The sequence below is a fragment of the Chanos chanos genome, chromosome 5, assembly GCF_902362185.1.
Source record: "Chanos chanos chromosome 5, fChaCha1.1, whole genome shotgun sequence".
In the NCBI taxonomy this organism is placed as follows: domain Eukaryota; kingdom Metazoa; phylum Chordata; class Actinopteri; order Gonorynchiformes; family Chanidae; genus Chanos; species Chanos chanos.
Window position 1 is genome coordinate 20,094,881 of NC_044499.1, and position 18,634 is coordinate 20,113,514.

Consider the following 18,634-nt stretch of genomic DNA (forward strand, 5'->3'; position numbering starts at 1 on the left):
AGACAAACTGCAGCTGAGGAAGGCATCTTTTTACGCTTCATGAGCAAATTCTTAGGTACACAGTATATGAGTGCAAGGAGCTTTTTCTCAAAAAAAAACCCCCAGCCTTTTTCTGCTTACAATATTTGACCTGCTACGTGTCTTATTTATTCATAAAATAACAGTTACTGACTGAAATACCACATGTACCACAGAGTTAAGTCAGAGTCGTGCAAGTCATGCCAACAAAACATTTCCTGTTTCTGTTTACTGCAAGAGCAAACAACTGCTCCCATATTCAGGTCGCAGGTGAGCGTGTCTGGGCGTATGCTCTCTAAATGAAGGAGCTCAAGATGCCCATAACTATGATTCTGCAAAAGTCTGCACCACAGTGCTTTAAAAACCACAGTGTAACTCCACTACTTTTTCATTTCATATTCTGAATCTGAATTTTATTATTCACTAACCTCTGATTGTACAGATAAGACCCACAAGTGCCTGAAGAACAGCGTGATCACACAAGTGTTGTCCTTACATGGCAAGCCTGTGTTTTAGGCAATGTCATGTTAACTGTTTTTCTGAGAAAAGGCTACACTTGGCTACAGTATGTCAAACAGCGTCTCATACTACAAGCCTTTGATCCCATTGGTGGCAGGCTTATTGTTGTTAACAACAAAAGTCACTCAACTTCTGTCTGTTATGTCAAGAATTCTAGGAATGATGAAGAAACGGGCAATCTCTTGTACTACACCACTGACCTCACAAATAACCCCACATCTCAGCCTAGACTTGATACTTACTTTAAAATGTTAAGTTTTGTTGTTTTATATGAGAGACATTTTATCACTGAACTTCTTTCATTTGGTTCCATTAAAAAGAGAAGAAAAAAGAAAAACACACCGCCCTTTTGCTCCCCAGTGCTGTTAGCGGAGAGACAACCCAAGCTTTTATTTTCCTGCTTCTCCGTAGCTCAGATGGATGTTGCCTTCATTGGTCTAGCGAGACGTTACCGTGAAACGGGCTTGGCAAATGTGAGTGCCTTTGTGAGGACGAGCGAAAATAGTCCGGTCTTCATCCCACACACAGAGCGGCGGGAGGGGTCTCCATTGCCGGGTCTTTTTTTCCTCTCCCCGCGTGTAAATATTGAGGAGGTGATGACGGAGCCAAGCTAATAAAAGAAACCCGCGCACTGGGCTGACTGCAACCGTATTGTTCTGTTGTTACAATTTCGTGATTCGCCCTGACATTTTGCCTTTCTGACAACTTTATAGGAGCAGTCTTTATGAAACATGAAAAGCTTTAAATGCACAGTACTGACAAGTCATGAACTTGTCATCTTTAAAGCAAATTAACACATCAAGTTGACATATTAGCAGCTGTAGAAAAATATCACGCCCTTTCCAAGCAGTTTCCCCATTGCTTAAAAGACCTGTTTAATGGACATGAAAGAGAGTTTAAATCGGTCACTTGTCAGTGTCAAACTGAGACGGTGAATTTTGTTCCGCACATCTCACTACCACCTCCAGAGTTAATTCCTTCTGATTAATGCATTTGTTCCTCTTTGATCTCAGTCCATACAAATTCTCTCAAACTCTTTAAAGCTACTTCAAGAAACTACCTAACATAAAGCTACAGGTAAGATAAAATGCCACCAAATGTTGACTCTTTTAGGGAAGTTTTTTTTTTCCCCCTTAGAAAAGTTCCAAGGTTCATATCTGCTAGTGACCATTCTACCATTTTGGGATATCTCTCTCTCTCTGTTGTCACCCTTCTGTCCTCATTCTCTCTTTCTCCCTCTCCCTTGTCCTCCCTAGTCTTTTGTCAATCTCTCCATTCTCTTTATTTTGTCAGCAAACACACAGTAATAAGCTGGAAATGTCATCTGGACTGAGACTGAACTTGTTATGATCAGTTTGAAATGGAAATACAGAAAGGGGGGGGGGGTGTCTGTGTTTCCCAAACCACAACGTGGCGCACAGTTCAGAGTCTCAAACCTTCCATCTATGGCCAGCTGGAAAAGTATAATGCAGATAACGTCTAACGGATACACTTCATGTCAGATGACTCTGTACTTGGGCTTGGAGAAACAAGTCCCCACCCTTTGCAATATATTCATTTTTTTTTCCTCTGAGAGAAGCCCTGAGAAAGCAGTTATGCTAGGCCAATGTTATCTCTTCACCTTTGGCTTTACAGACTTTTCCCTCCTCCCAAAAATTCCCGTTACTCCATGAAACCTTTCAGATGTTACAGGAGGTCAAAAATTTGGGGAAAGGTTTGCCTCAGGTTTTTTCTTGTTTCTTTTCTTTTGTTTTTCTTTTTTTTTTTTTCTTTGTGCTGTACTAACTGCAAAAACAATGGCATGTTAACATTGTTGTTTTAGTTTACGACATCCTGTGGAGTTAAATCCTCCCACGTTGCGTTTCACAAATCCCCTCCCAGTAAAAACTCGACTGTTAGCGTTCTCCTGACAGGGGTTGAACTTTTCAAGCAGAAATTTGCGCTCACGAAAGAACAAGAGCTTTCAGAGTCGCCCCCCCCCTTCCTCCAACCCCCACCAGCCGCCCCACCACACTCCACCCCACCCCCCTCCACCCATTCTCTGAACGACATCTTATATTTTCTGCTGCACCAGCGGAGCACAGACCTCTCGCTTTTTGGAGGGAGCCATTTCCTGGGTTAGACTCAGATATGGATCAGTTTGAGCCTGTTACATGATCCACATGGCCCTTGACTTCCTTCTCCAAACAGGAGTGTGACAGGGGAGGTCAGAACCAAACCCACACCAGTCTCACTCCACAGCGCCACATCTCCCAGTACAGCAATGGGGAAAAGAGTCAAGTTTCAGCATATGGCCTTTGTCAGTTCATGGCCTCTGTTTATGGGAAAAAAATGTCTCTAAAGTGATATTGTAGCGTACCCTCCACACAGAATGTTGTAAGATCTCTCCATACTGTTCTCTCAGGTTTTAGTGTTGAAATAAATGGAACATTTTGTGAAGCTGAGGTCTTAAGATCTCTCATGAAGCAATAATTATGTTTTTTGTAAGCTTTTTGGTGTAAAGTATTGTGGTTGTGTACCATTTTTGCATGGAATGGAAGAGAAAAGACATCTCATATGGTTTGGGTCTTACAGAAGTTAATGAAGGTCATTAAAGTTAAACTCCTCTGAACTGAGTAGGTGTCATCCAATTGACATGCATATTTTTCACTTGGCTAAGCATGCAAAAAGATGATAATGATCATCTCAACTGACTGCAGAAGACAACTGAATGGTTTGTTAAAACAAAGTGAAGTTTTTGTTTGTTTTGAAGTCAGTTGATTATCAGGTCTATCCTTGTACAAGAATGACTGTGCAGGATGTCCTCTTCCTTATTCCCTGATGAACTTGGAGGAATCAAATCAAGATTAGACTAGTGGACCACAGTACACGCATTATTTTAATGTAAAATGTGGTTTTCATTCCTTGTGTAAACCAGATGAGATTGTACACCACACATAATATATTATGTATGGCAAGAATATGTTGTAAAATTGTTGGACAAACTACAAATAAACACACACACGCACACACACGCACGCACGCACACACACACACACACACACACACACACACACACACGCACAGACACACTGCACACTGACTGGTGCCAGCATATTTTATTTCTTTTACTTGTGGTGTGGCCATTCGTGTACCATATATTTTCACTACATGCAAAATACACTGAGTGATTATTTTTGAATGTGCTCTTTGTGAAAATACCATGCAACGTCCAGCTACATACTGTATGTTTTGTATATCCTTCATGAGGTGGTTTTGCCAAGCTGGAATGTAGCTTAAAGCTATCTTAAAGCCAAATCAGCCTGGCTGTGAAAAGAGTCGGGTAATTAGAGGATTAAGATGAGACTGTGTTTGACTAATGTCATGCAGTGCATCATGGGACTTTTTTCATTCAGCCAATGGGATGCTGTTAGAGTATCTGTGGTACTGAAAGTCATTCTGACATGAAGAACAAGAATCTGGAGCCTTTAAAACAAAGCTCAGCAGAGTTTATCCATCTTATCACTTTGCTAAATACAATCTGTATATTTACATCATTCCGTACGTACAGAAAATCTAATTTTGTGATATTTTGTCAGTAAATATTTACTTGTATGGTCCACAAAGATGATGTGTGCACCTATCTCTAAATTAATAATCTTGCTCAATGTCACATTTTCTCAGAGTGTGTATTTTGGGAGGGAACATTCCGTAACAGGGTATTAATTCATGGCCTATATGACTCACGTCCAGGCTCCCTCTGCAAACTGAAACCAGGCTCGAGAAAATCCTCAAAGCAAATGTGACACTCAGGTAAACACAATTAAACCCAGCAAAAGGAAAAGCAGGGCTTATTATTGTTTATCTTTAAACCTGACTCCATGTCTCCTCATGGCGCGGTGCCAGCAGACAGCATCAGTCTCTTTCCTCTTGTCTGGAAGTCAAGGGCAATGACTAAAGGAAAAAACTGGGCAATATGTTTGGGTTGTGTAGACTTTGATTTTTTTTTTTCTTCCTCTCGTCTATTCTCTTTTCTCACGGATGTTGCGTTGCTGGATGGTTACTCACAAAGAGGGTTAATAGCTTAAGAAATTAATTCCTGAATATGACAAGGGGGGGGGGTGAAACAGGATGGAAGAAAGATGCAGGATGGCCTGGCTTTGTGTTACAGGATGGGATTAAGTAAATACTCAAGAAAGCAAAGTCATGCAAGTGTTTCTTTGTAGTTATTTATTGTTCTTTCAGTGGGTTTGAGTTTGCAGGCATAGTTTTTTTTGTTAGTTAGGTAGTTAGTTTTCTGTTTGTTTGTTTGTTTGCTTGTTTTGTTTTTTTTTTGAGAAAGACATAAAGAGGGAACTGTGCAGAGAGAAAATGATTCAGTGTGACTGGTGGAACTGACAAACAAAAGGCAAATAAATACAGGCAATGTTCGTCATTTGTGGGCAGTTGTGCTTGCAGAACTGGAGTTACTTCACCAAACACTGGGGAACTGTGGGTATGTGTGGGATGTGATCTCATACCTGCAATTCTGAATCTTTAACATGGGGTTCTCACAGTCACAGTCTTTGGTAAATCCAGTCACAAAACAACAGGTTATTCTGTTGGTGCTTTTGTGTGTTTTTGTTGGTAGGGGGAATCAAAATGCCAAAATACAGAAAATTTCCTGAAAGTCAGCATTGTTTTTTTGTTGAGCAAATTCAAAAAACAATTTTTAAACCATTTAAAGCTGTATCAGAATCCACAAAATCAATACGCATAAACCTGCACGCATGTAGAGCAACGATTATCTCCTTGAGAACATTTTTTGGTTTTCAGTCCCTTACTATTCATTATTTACACACTTGGTGAAAACATCACTCCAGGTTGTTGAACATTCCTCACTACCTTTTTTTTTTTTTTTTTGACTATGACAAAGTCTAATCCGTTGGAATATTTTCCTCCTCTTCTCAGAGAACGGCGGATGAAAAACATGTGATTGGTTTCATTATGAATTAGGAACGATGTAAAGCAACAGCTGGAGAGGTCGAATGGAAAGACTCATCGCTTGTGCTCCACGACCCCTCAGGATTCCCATCTGTTTCTGCTTACGCTCAACACTGGCACTATACTCCCCTCCACGACTGACCCCGGCCAGCGGGGATGAGGGGGGGGTGGGGGGGGGGGGGTTGAGAAGCACTTTAAGATGAATGAACTTGAGCTCAGTGAGCTAGACAGATTGCTTTGAAGGATACAAGAGTGGCAACTCTGGGGTTGTAACTGATTCTAATAGATCTTTTTCTTTTTTTCCCCCGCAGCAGCAGTTGTGTCTCCAGTGTATAAAAAAAAAAACAGAGCTAGAAGTGATATATATTATTTTACATATATCATAAATGTTAATATATATATATATATATATACACACACACACACACACACACACATTTATTCATTTATTTATTTTTTAACATATCTTATTTTTGTGGACTTATAACCCCTAAAAGAACACATGAAGGAAGTTAATGGCATCCACCGGGGTAAGGAGAACATCCTCGACAACAAAACAAAAACAATTGTTTGGGGTTTTTTTCCCTTTAAACAAAGAGCCCTTCATGTCAGAAGCTGTAGACATTGGCATGTCATATCTCTGACCCACCTCTCACAGATAGAATCCCAGTCCGTGTCTTTCACTGTTTATCTTCCAAATGGGCCTGCGTACCTTGGTTCTTCAGAAAGGAGCTCATACAGGGCCTGTGAGGAGAGCAGGCTGAGGGATGGGAGAGGGAGAGGAAGGGAGAGAGGGAGAGAGGGGTTGGGCAGAGGAGAAGACGGGCTGTGGAGGCGGGCGAACGTTCTGATAAATATTGTTCTCATATTTGTGTCGCATGCGATAAAATCGCGGCGGACACGACGGCGGCCAACTCAGCAAAATGCCAAAGGCCATGAGCTAAACAATAGGTTAGGCCTCAGATGGGTTTTAAAGTTAACTCTTTTTTTATCAGCTCGTAACTTCTGATCCCAACAAATGTCTCTGAAGCTATGAATCATAGTCATAGTTCATAGTTTTGAAAAAGTAGAAAAACAACATTTTGAATTTGTTGTCTAGAGTTCACGTCGGTTTCTTCTACTTTCCAGTTCAGAGCAGTCAAAATGTTCTTTTGCTTAATCTCCTTTCCATTAAACATCAGTGGAAAAATACCACAAAGATCCTCTGTTCAGAATGTTTAGAAATACAATTCTAAAGGGACAAAAAAAAAGTTCACAACACTTATAAACAAAGACAAACATTTCAGTACTGTAAAAATGACTCAGGGATTACATGTAGAATTATGCAAAACATGGCATTCATCACTGACTTGGGTTTTCGACGTATTTGTCCTTTCATTACAGAGGAGCCTGGTTTGAAAAAAAAAAAAGAGAGAGAGAGATGTCCAGGTGGCAGTTTCGTGTGTGTGAGTCCTCTGTATCCTGGGCCACACACACACGCACTCCAGAGCCATGCTCCTCACTCAACAACACACACAGAAGGTCCTGATACCATCCATTCTCAACAAAGAGACCTCTGGACCCTTTTCACAGAGTCAGGGGAAAGGACCACCAAGCAAGAGAGAGAGACAGACAGACAGACAGACAGACAGAGTGAAAGAGAGAGAGGGAGAAAGAGAGAGAGGGAGAGAGGAGTGATGGGTATGTAAATATAACAGGGCGGACAGTGGAGCAATTCATTGCAATAAGACTGACTCATAGACAAATGGCCTTGGTGCAGCATCCTGTATACCAACAATCAGTGTGGTGGGAGAATACGGTTCAGTTGTGTTGACATTAATGAGGGTGGGAACACTGGGCTTTAAAAAGCCTTGGGGAGATGGAACTGCATGCTATGGTTGTGTTATACAAGACTGATAACTGTTCTTTTTCTTCAGTTATGTGTCACGTGACCACTTTATGAGTTTTATCCAGCAGCCAGTGATACTACCAAGCGTTCAGACAATGCTATTTAAAACAGGTAAGGCAGACAGGTGTGCATGCACGGCGCAGATGGAGAAAGGGCAAGATTTAAATGTTTAAACTGACTTTAAATGGGGCATGGTAGTAAATCGGCGCCAGGCATGTCTGTGTAAGTACGTCAGAAACAATAACCATTAGGGGGGGTTTCACAAATGACAGCATAATAGGTGTAGAAAATAAACACATCCAACCAGTGGCAGCCCTGGGCTCGTAAAAAGTTCATCGAAGAAAGAGGTCAGTGGAGGATAACAAGTTGAACATGTAACATACAGCCAGACACTTATCAGCTGAATATAACAATGGTGTTGAAACAAGGATGACAGCATGCGTAACTTGTCCCAAAGTACCACGGATGGCAAACGACTGTCTACTCCAGTTCCTACAGATGGAGTGAAGTGATTGCTCTGTCTATGTGTTAAAAGTCATTAGAGTTTACTCACACACACATCCTTTTCTTTTTATTATTTAAAGTAACATTTGACGTAAACTTTTGCATTTCCCAAGTTCAAAGCATAGGTGTTGTATGTTTTTATTTGTGAGCATTGTTTTAAAGAGAAGCTGAGAAAATCTGAGAAACTGTGAGCAAGAGTTTAAATGAATTCTTATAGAAAAAAGAAAAAGACTGTTTTACTAGACGCAGCGTGTTTTGTGTTTAGCTCTTCACTGTGCTGATCCTCTGTACCATGACTGATTTTATGCATTTGTACAGATGCCCCATGTAATTATTTTTCTTCTTTAAAGTACATAAATGCGCAACAGTGTTTTCATTTTGGTGATATTGGTCATTTGTAGTTTTGCTTTTACTCACCTGGTCCACGTAAGACCCTGACAGGCAAAGAGACAGACGGACAGACGAAAAGACAGGCAGGCAGACAGGCAGGCAGGTAGGCAGACAGAAAGACAGACAGACAGACAGACCTCAAACCTGCTATAATCTGCAGATTTCAAATTACTGTCATATGCATGGAGATAAGACATTACTAATCATCATTGAGTGCTGCTTTACAACACCATTACTTTTAAAGTAATTTCAGTCCTAAGCAGCTAAGTCTCCTCTACTCTGTCTCTCTGCTCGAAAATCAGACCCAAGAGGTCATCCTGTGCACTATGGAGCTGTCTGCTTGACCCAAGAGGTCATCCTGTGCACTATGGAGCTGTCTGCTTGTGCTCTGCCTTGATTAGTATCTAATAGTGAGAAATCTGAGAGGGCTCTGCTCAAGCAGTGAATGTTAAGTGGTCATTCCATTGGAGCCTGAGAGCTGGCTATTAGACACCACACTGTCCATCCCTCATTTTCGCCTTCCTCTCAACCTCCTCCACACCGCACTTCTCAGCAGAGAGAGAGAGAGACGGAAAGATACTCAAACAGGTTGAGTAATACACAACGTTAATTCCAAGTGATGTTTTCCCAGGACTATTCTCTTTCCTTGATCCTGGCCAACTGCATGAGATCAACTAAAAAACTCACTTCTGCCAAACCACAGTATTGCATTCCACGTTTCCTCTGAAGGCATGGCAGATCCAGTGCACATAGCAGTCTGGGGTCGTGTGCAGATTATAGTCCAGTTCAATGACCGAGCAGCTGAGAAAACCTCTGTCCGACTACTGTCAGCTCTTCCTAATGTCAAATGAGGCGCAGCATGTGTAGCGTTCTGCTGGGACGGCAGTGGTGCATTGACTAAGGTTGAATTTTTTTTTTTATGTACGAAATAAATACCTTGATACTGTGATACAGTGGCTTTATGGTAAAATAAACAGTATTCCTGTACATAAAATAAACAGTATTCCTGTACATGTAGAACTTTAAGGTTCATTTCAAGTTAAGCCTCGTGTTATGTAAAATACTCATTAAACTTTCTTTGGGGTTTTCTGAGTTCATACAAGGCTGTTTCTTAAGGAAAAACCACTGCTCCAATTTGTCTTTCTTCCAGAATGTATCCTTTGGTTTTGGGGTGAAAATGACAACAGTGCAACGGGTCACATTCAGGACAAAAGCCTTCTAGAATGAACTGTCCATAGCTGACAAGTCAAAGAGAAAAATATACACTTATGGGCAGCTCAATTTAGCGTGAAATTGTGTGTATGTATGTAGGTCAAACCAACAGTAAACTCTATGTTCCTACAAAAAATACCTCAGCACTGGACAAACCACCAACGTAGCCATCCATCAACCTCCTTCCTGAGTCCAGTGAACTCCACCACACTCTTCAATCCATTTTTTCACTTGTCCTTTCAAGGTTTTCTTACAAACATTGTGAATGTGATAAATTTACCTCTGTGCTAATAAAATCATACCGAAGCAAGAACAGAAAGTGCTGAAGCCATTTACTGTGTAAACAGAGCATGCTGTAAGCCAGTATCAAGGCACAGTGAGAACTGTGGTGGCCTGGTTTTCTTCCCCTTTTCTCTTTTTAAATATAAAAACATGTCTCTCGGGTCCATGAGAAATGACATGTAAATAGAAACCAACCATTTACAGCTGCGGGGAGAAGCAAAAAGAGCTGAGTCAGGGACTTCGGCCCCGTCCCACTCAGGGAATGGCTTACTCTCAGAACATACCGGAAACAAATTCTGACCTTACAATGGATCACGGTCCAGCATCATCCAATCAGTGTCTCATCAGTAAGCATATTTCCAATGCATGTTTCTGAAGAAGGCCGAAAAGTACATGACTTTTTAAAGAATGCATTCTTCTTGAAAACGTGGTTAGAAAGAACTGTGAAGTTTTATCATTGTAGTGCTATTTTCAGAGGTCACCCTTAGTGCTTAAAAAAGGTTATTCATGGTAAAAGGTTTGGATTAATCATATTTGTTAAAGTGTAAGGAATAAAAAACAAAGTCTAACCATCTTCTATACTGTCTGTAATGGAATGCAAACCTCGGTTGCTGTTGGAAGTGTTCAGCTTTATTTACTATATTCAAATAATTTTACAGATCAGTTGAGCTTTGTGGTAAACTTTTTCCCTCTAAGAGGCACTGACAAATGTATGCTACTTTAACAAACATCTCTAAAGCAAACAACTCTTCAACTGAGAAATAGCAAATTATGTTACTGGATAACACAATTATGAAATATATCTCCCTCCGTAACTTAACCACAAAATGACTTGCTAAAGCTGAATTAATTTGCAAGGGACTGTGAAGTCCTCTCAGAAACTAATCTACCTTGTCAAAACAGATGCCCTTGACTTGGCTCTTGCTTCAGAAATAAAGATTCAGTATTTCTGAAGTTGATTCTTTATGGTCATTTTTTTAACAGCGACAATGAAAATCATCATCATCATCATCATCATCATCATCATCACTGTGCCTTATCTAGCTATTTTCTCCAACAGAACATAACTCATCTTGTACGTAGTCCCATACTTCTCTTATCTTAACTGTACCTGTTTTTAGTTGCTATCACATCTTGAGCAGGAATAAAAAAAACACACTCACACACACAACTCTGATGGACTGAATAATGGAGAGAGAGAGATAAGGCAGATCTGTCTGTGCCTTCATGGTATTTGTGCTTAAGGCATGGCCGAGCTTGTCTTTATATGTGGTCTGTGAAGAGAGACAGTGTTGACTCTGTCTTCTTCTCTAAGCCTGTCTGGACTCCACTGCCTTAATCAACTCCATCTCTTACCTTACTGGAAACTACCATGTAATCTCACATTTTTCGTGTACTTCAGTGGTGGACATTACTCACATTTTTCCATTAATTTTTCATTGAGTTTTCATTTTCATTCACAGATTTTAAAGCCAAGCTTCGTATTGAAAAAAAAAAAGTGGATCTGGACATTATAGATACTTAATTATATGTCTGTGCTGTAAGACAGTTTTAAAATGGAAATCTGCTGTAAATGTTTGGAATGTCTCACCTGTTACTTTTACCTTTTTTCTTTTTAATATAATTTTTTTTGCAGCAGCAGCAGCATAAACACTTCACTGACTGCAGTTGTAAGAGTGGTATTGGTGTGATTGTTGGAGAGGTTAAAACAGAGTAAGGGTTAGCGGAGGTGTCGTGACTGGGGTAAAGGGGAGCCACAGAGAGGCTTGTTTAGCCTCCTGTGATACGGTCAGGAGTCAAACCAGGGAGAGGAGGAGGGGACGGCGAGATGATGAGTGAGTGGTTAGCTTTGGAACAGGTTCACACAGCTGCAGGGGACCAGACAGGCCAACTTCTGGCCCTTCTCCAAAAAGTCTGAATAGCGTACACCTGTGAAAGAGGCGTCCCTCAGAATACGCAAATGCACAAATTATTAATTACGTAAACACGCCACTTTTGAAAGAGGTGTCCCTAAAACAGGCTAAAACACACATACACATACGCGCACACACGCACGTATGCACACACGTACGCACACAGGCACGCACACACACCCGCTTGCGTGCATGCACTCACACACACACACACACACACACACACACACACACACACACACACACACACACACACCACACACATAAACACTAAAACATTGCTTTGCTCACACAAGTTTGCAAGGTCAATCTAGGACATGCACAAAACACTGACAATGTTTTATTATGGACATCACATAATTTGACTTTGATCTTGATGATCTCTACATCAAAGAGGAATACCAGAGTGGCTCTAATATTAGGCTGGGCTGTTAACAAAGTGATATTTTGCTGCCATCTTCTGGGAGAGTAGAATAATGATGTTGTAACTATTTTACCCTAGGAAATACATTCTCAATACTTGTGAAGTTTGCAAAGAATATTAGAAGATATTCTAACCGAAGTAGTGCTGAAATCCTACTATTTCCAGTATTTTTTCCAGGCACTCACTTTACTGAAATGAGTCTTATACAAAGCAATTGTCTGTTTCTATGTAAAAAAAAATTTAGCAGACAATTTTAGACAATATTTCAAAAGTAGCATATGCACTTCTGTGGCTGAAATGCCTACATAAAAGAATCTTTTGTTCACCGTATGTCTCAATACCATTAATCAGTCCAGGGAACTAAACTAATTCAAGAGACTGACACATCACTGGTAACTGGCTAGACTGGGCAACGAGCCAGAGTTTTTTTTTTCCTTTTCCTCTCCCTTCCATTCCCTCTGTAAGAGAAAAGCCGAGAGCTTTTAGTGAGCTTTTGATCAGTAGTTAAGGTATCTATTAGGACAAAAAGCACTATTTTTCCTAACGTGAGGTAGCACTTTTCTGGGCACCTATCTTTGGTATATTAAAGACCTTTCTCAGTGGAAAAGGGAATATGTTTCATTTAAAACCCTTTGTAGGTTGGTCTTAATTGCACATACCAATTTCTGCAAAACTCTCAACATTGAGCACTAATACATAAATGCACATATATATTTATAATAGAGAGAAATATCAGACTGTATGCTGTAAGCCACAGATTCTGGATTTTTAACACAAAAGAGGGGGAAACAGAACCACAGATGGTCAAAGAGACAAATAAACTGCTCTTTATTACAACCTCTGTCAGACAATAGCCTGAGACAGGCAGTGCACAGAGCCTTAACATAAATAGTTATTTTTGATAATCAAAAATAACCCAATGTGTTATTGAGTTGCTTTCAGTTTGAACTGAAAGCATGGCTTTTCATGTTGTTGTGATATCACAAGTTCATGACTTCATAATGTCAGGGTAAGTGGTCTGGAAAAGGGGTTCTGACCAGTGTAACTTATTCATTTCTGCATATGTTAAGGATGATGCCTTTTATACCCTGAAACCATCACACTGATTAAATGAAATAAGTATTATTTTGCTGGAATTTGAAATAAATGTTTTATTTATCACCACCTATCCACAAAATCACCTTTTAATTTTATTTCTGTATGTTTCTCAATGCATGAAAACACATTGTACATCAATTTCCAGTTAGATTTTGCTTGCAAGTCATTTTTAGTAAGCAGCTGCTGTGTTTAAAAGAAAAAAAAAAACTGCCCAGCTGCATTGGCATACACAACCAAAATACACTTACACAAAATCTGCACAACAACTGCAAGGCAGGACGGTAAGCAGGGCGTGACTACGCTCTGAAACACTAGACCATGTAACAGACAGGATTTGCTCTCTACTGTCCCAATAAAGTAGCCTTCCATTGTATATATTTTCAATAATATTTTGAGGCATGGTGATGTTTAAGTAGAGTATTAAAAAGTTTTAACAAACTCCAAAATCCCAAACTCCAATTTCCCATAATAATGCATTAATTCAAATACTACAGAATCTTGTGTGTTGTTTACACAACTCCTATCTGACAGCTTGTAGAAAATTATGAGGATCTGATGAGAAACATTATAGTGGAAAAAATAAAACTGGAGTCAAAAAGATTTGTCATTCTAACGTAAGATCGGTTAACTTTGGTTCAGTCATAATTAGAGTGGTTTAGTTTACCTGGCATTTAGTGTTCAAGTAGCTACATTATATAGCTACTTTATTCTATAACTATATACAGATATCTATATAGATATTCTCTCAAAGGTAAAACTGTCATAACTACCATATTAAAACCCAGTGACTCCAGTTTAAAGTGAACTGGGGACTTTCAGCGCCTGCGGGCAGCCACAGACATGTCAGGGTACAGGAGAAACCCCGAGAAAGTCGAGTCGTTGGTGTTGTCTGCGTATACTCCTCCGAATTCCTCCTCCCCAAAGATCTGCAACCACACTTTATCACCTGCCTGCAGCTTGAGGATGATGGACCCTGAAGCTTGGTCCACATTACTCTCTTGGTACTGGTCATATGTGAACATAACAGGCTTGTCGTTCTTGTAGAGGCTGACTCGAGCATCCTTGGTGTAGACAGTGAGGTGGTAGGTGAAGAAGTAGACTCCAGCCAAGACGCAGTGGAATTTCCCAGTAACATCGTCGTAGTGGCGTTGGTCGTTATAGAAGAACTTGTTGAAGCGAATGGGTGTGTTGGTAGGGGGCAGCAGTTCGCTCAAACCCACGCTGAAGGCGGACAGATACGACAGAGCACTCTCACCACGAGCCCCTTTTAGTCCTGGGTTACCTGGGAATCCACGTGGTCCTGCTGGACCAGTATCTCCTTTCACACCAGGCTCTCCTCTCTCACCAGGTACACCTAAGTTTCCACAAAAAAAGTGATGGACAAAACTGAAAAAAAAAAGCCACTGAACCACCGATGCCTAGTTGAAGATTTCAAAATCTGATTTCCAAAACATCTGAAATACACTGGTCTGAAAAAGCTACCCCTGTAAATGGTGCTCCTAGTTTCTGCTGGATAAGCAGAGTCCACATTCAATGGGTTTAGTCAAGCATTAAAAACATTTCTTTAATGTTTGTTATGAAAAGACAATACAATTTTATTTAAATAATTACTACTCTTTGATGATGTGGATGATTCAGAGACAGGACTTGCATACCTGGATCTCCTTTCTCACCCTTTGGACCATCACGGCCATCTCTCCCATCCCTGCCTGGATGCCCGCTGTGCCCCGGCGTGCCAGGCACACCACCCATCCACATGGCACAAGGATGTCTGTCATCAGGCTCAACCGATGGCGTTGGGCCCTCAGGTTTTTGTACCTCCTCCTCTTCTACTGCTGGTGCCTCCTCTTCTCTATTCTCAGTTACCTCCTCTCCTCCATTCTCAGTCACCTCCTCTCCTGCCACTGCTCCCTCCTCTCCTCCATTCTCAGTTACCTCCTCTCCTGCCACTGTTCCATCCTCTCCTCCATTCTCAGTTACCTCCTCTCCTGCTACTGCTGTTTCTTCTCCTCTGGTGTCAGTTACCTCTTCTGTGACTGCTGCTCCTTGTCCTCCATTTTTGGTTGCTTCTTCTCTCGCCGTTTCCTGCAAGTCTCCCTCTTCTTCTCCTACTCTTTCTTCAGGAGCTGTGTCAGCAGCTGCTTCCATTCTGTCCTTTACAATTCCCTCATCTTCCCTCTCTACCTCAGGCTCCATCTTCTCATCCTGAGCAAAACTCAACTGCTCAGTAAGCACTAAGCCAAGCAGTAATATCCATAGTATCTTCATAGTGATAGTGAAACCTCTTCTTCAGAGTGAGGCTGCAAGGGGTAGCATATACTTTCAATAACAGTTTTGTTACTTTTTTGTTCAGTACTCATTTGATATGGCTGAAAGAAATCTGTTCCGTTAAAGATAGCTGATCGACCAAAAGCAAGGATTTACAAGTGTAAGTCCATTCTTAAGAGTGTAGCTCCCTCATTTACATCAGCATCTTAAGGCTCAGAGGAAAAGCTTTTGTCCACAAACTGAGAAAGTTTAGCTTTTTTCAGCTCATACAAACTGGTAATAAATTACTTAACATATTGTGATCATTTCAACAGGAATTCTGTGTAAAGCAAAGTCCTCACTGTACTATGAGACAGAAATAAGGGAACCACTACGCAACAAACCAACCAAACTGCAACCACTTTTCAAATATAGTCACTACATCCATTCTGGCTGTGAGAGTACAACCAGTTAAAATCTATCCATTGAATAAACTACTTTAACTCAGTACTCTTCCCTTTCAAAGATGGGCTGAAATGTGAACCATTAAGCCTAAGTACTGTTTGTCAACAGGCACTGACACAACGAGCCTTATAGTAAACAGGCCATAGTCAGTCTAAAGGGAAAGGTAGCTCTCTTACCTGTTGTGGCTGTGGGCTCCCTGACAGTGGCACAGCAGTGACCAAGGCGTGATTGTGGCTAAGTGAATACCCTTACTCGTCATGTTTAACTTTCATCACTGTCCTTCGCTCTATATTTATCTCTCACTGAAGATATTTCTGGTGCGCTGATTCAAAAGGGCAGCCTTGTTCTCTCTCTTGTCCAGCTGCCTTTAAAAACAATTTCTCACTCGGACTGCGTTCCACTTCAGTGTCCCATTTCTTTATAAACACTGGAATCATTAGGGTTTGCATTTGTAATGGGACTGTGTATTCATGCTATTCAAAACGAACCCCATTCTCTTTGCAGGCCTGTGTTTTTTTTTTTAATCTTTAGCATCTGACATGAAACGCTGAGAGTCCAAACAGAAATGTTTGTCTTAATGAGGGCTGCAGAAGTAGTATCTAAATAACGTTAGCAAGCATCACAGCATTCGGTGAAACAATGATGCACAATGTCATATCCAGTATAACTGTAGTTTTAAGTGATTGTTCAGAAGTTATTTTTGTATAAGGGGAGACAGTCAAAGGGCAGAGCACATAGTCTGGCGCACTGCCAGACCCATGCACATTCAAGACATACACACGGTGCACTTTTAACCACCAGCACCAACAACTTATATACACATAGATGAACTGGCTAGTCACATGAACGGGTTTCAAGAAGCTCTGTAATTCCAGTTACCACTATTATCTGTGCAAACAGAGTTCTCTAACCTGTATTGTACATTTTTGACTGTGGTTGAATATCTGGAATTGACTCTATGGTTAAAAGCTTTGGCAAGGATAACTACATGGGACAATCTTTTTGATGGGAGTTTCAGCTTGTGTATCAAATTCTGTCAGGCATTCAAATCTTTGACGTTGAAGTTTCTCTACTTCTTCTTTTTTTTTTTTAAACAAAAAGTTTATAAAATATGGCTACTATGCCTAGCAGTGGGGGATATGTTTGTCTATCAGCCACTCAGACTAAACTATTGACAGTGTAAAGGATTAGTCCTAATGTCCTTGCTGGCCACGAATTATAACTAATCTACAAAGATGACTTTTCTAATACTTAAATATTGATTTCCACATGAATTGCCCAAAAGAAATGAAAACAATACTACAAATGTCTTAATCAAAATAACCGAATATATCATTGGATATTATTTTTTCAACAAAATACACATTCAAGAAAAAAAAAAATGCTTTGCTGCCCTCGTGTGGTCACTATAGGAGACTTGGCATTTTATGCTGATTTTTTTTTTTTTTTTTTGCTGGGGGGGGGCTGGGTCGTCACATGAGGGGTTGGAAACACTAGAAAACACTTCTATGGTGTTCTGCGGTCATTTTCCAGTACCAGTAGGTGGCAACATAAACCTTTCACTACCTTTCATCTAAATGTGAAGTTGTAACCTGACCAAAAAGAATACTGTGAGCTTTTTCCTTTGTTGGTCCCCACCCAGGTTACTAAGCTAACAAAGGCCAGTGTTAGCAAACTGAAGTGGGTTCTCTGGGTATTTGGATTGTGTGGTTTTAACAGAAAACATTCAAGATTGTCATACATGGTGGTAAGAGATGAAGCCACTTGGGTCACCTCAGTAAATCTGTATGTGTATAGGTGTGTGTATAGGTGTGTGTGTGTAATTTGATCAATTTCATGAGTGTACTATAACCCTAAGAAGCAGTCTTTTTTTTTTTTTCTTGCTGCTGCTAACAAAATACACGTGTTCAGTAACAGACATCTCTACGTATTACTAAAATGATCTAAATTCTGAATTAAAATCAAAAGAAAGAAGGTAAAAAAAAAAAAAACATCTGGAGAGCGTTCTTATCCACCTTATTCTGGAGTCAAGTAAACATGATCATGCATGTCCTTCCCACATAATTTTCACCCACCAACACACCCATGGAACAGTTTTACCACAGTCAGGGGCAGATTTCCCTCTCATCTCCTCATTATACCGTACTGATATCATGTACTTAGAATCGTCATCCTTGGTTGGTTGGCTCGGTTGACCTTCTGTGGGACAGAGATTCCAATTTCACTGGATTACAACTTTCTTACTCTGTGTGAAGTCCCCTGTCTTTCATTTGAAATGTTGAAATAAGCGTTTTCCTTGGGATGGTAATACTGAGCGCCTTCAGAAAGTATTCATCCCTCTGGATCTTTAACTCATCGTGTGATAGAGTAAAATAAATTTCTAGTTGTCTACATCAAGCAGACAACACGGTTAAAGTAGAATGAAAGTATAAGGATGTTTTACCTGAAATTTACCACACAGAACACCTAGTTTCTTTGTGAGGTCACTACAAACGATTAAGGAGGTTCACTTGAGGTCAATTTACTGAACCAATGTGATTTTGGAAGAAATTCATCTGCACACTTTAAGGCTCCACAGATGATATTGCATAACTTTACCATGAAGACCAAGGAGCTCTTGTTAAAACTCTTAAATGTGGAAGAATTTGGGATGGGGCATAAACAAATTCTCAAGTGTCAGAAGTTCCCATGAAGAAAGAAGAAATCCATGTT

The 18,634-nt window shown here is 40.4% G+C and overlaps 1 protein-coding gene across 1 annotated transcript; it reads right to left on the minus strand.

Annotated features, from left to right (window-relative positions):
- Positions 1-14,025: 14,025 nt before the first annotated feature.
- On the minus strand, positions 14,026-15,478 carry adipoqb (adiponectin, C1Q and collagen domain containing, b). The gene is made up of 3 exons (XM_030774755.1): positions 15,338-15,478; positions 14,866-15,055; positions 14,026-14,564 (listed from the first exon to the last, which is right to left on the minus strand). Exons 1-3 carry the CDS (start codon positions 15,476-15,478, stop codon positions 14,026-14,028), a joined length of 870 nt encoding a protein of 289 aa, XP_030630615.1.
- Between the last annotated feature and the right edge of the window lie 3,156 nt (positions 15,479-18,634).

Excerpts from the sequence above, each read along its gene's own strand:
- adipoqb (XM_030774755.1), bottom strand. The coding sequence starts at position 15,478 with ATGAAGATACTATGGATATTACTGCTTGGCTTAGTGCTTACTGAGCAG. Across the intron at positions 15,056-15,337 it reads TGGAAGCAGCTGCTGACACA|GAGGCACCAGCAGTAGAAGA; the intron begins GCTCCTGAAGAA and ends AATAGAGAAGAG. Across the intron at positions 14,565-14,865 it reads GGGTGAGAAAGGAGATCCAG|GTGTACCTGGTGAGAGAGGA; the intron begins GTATGCAAGTCC and ends GTGGAAACTTAG.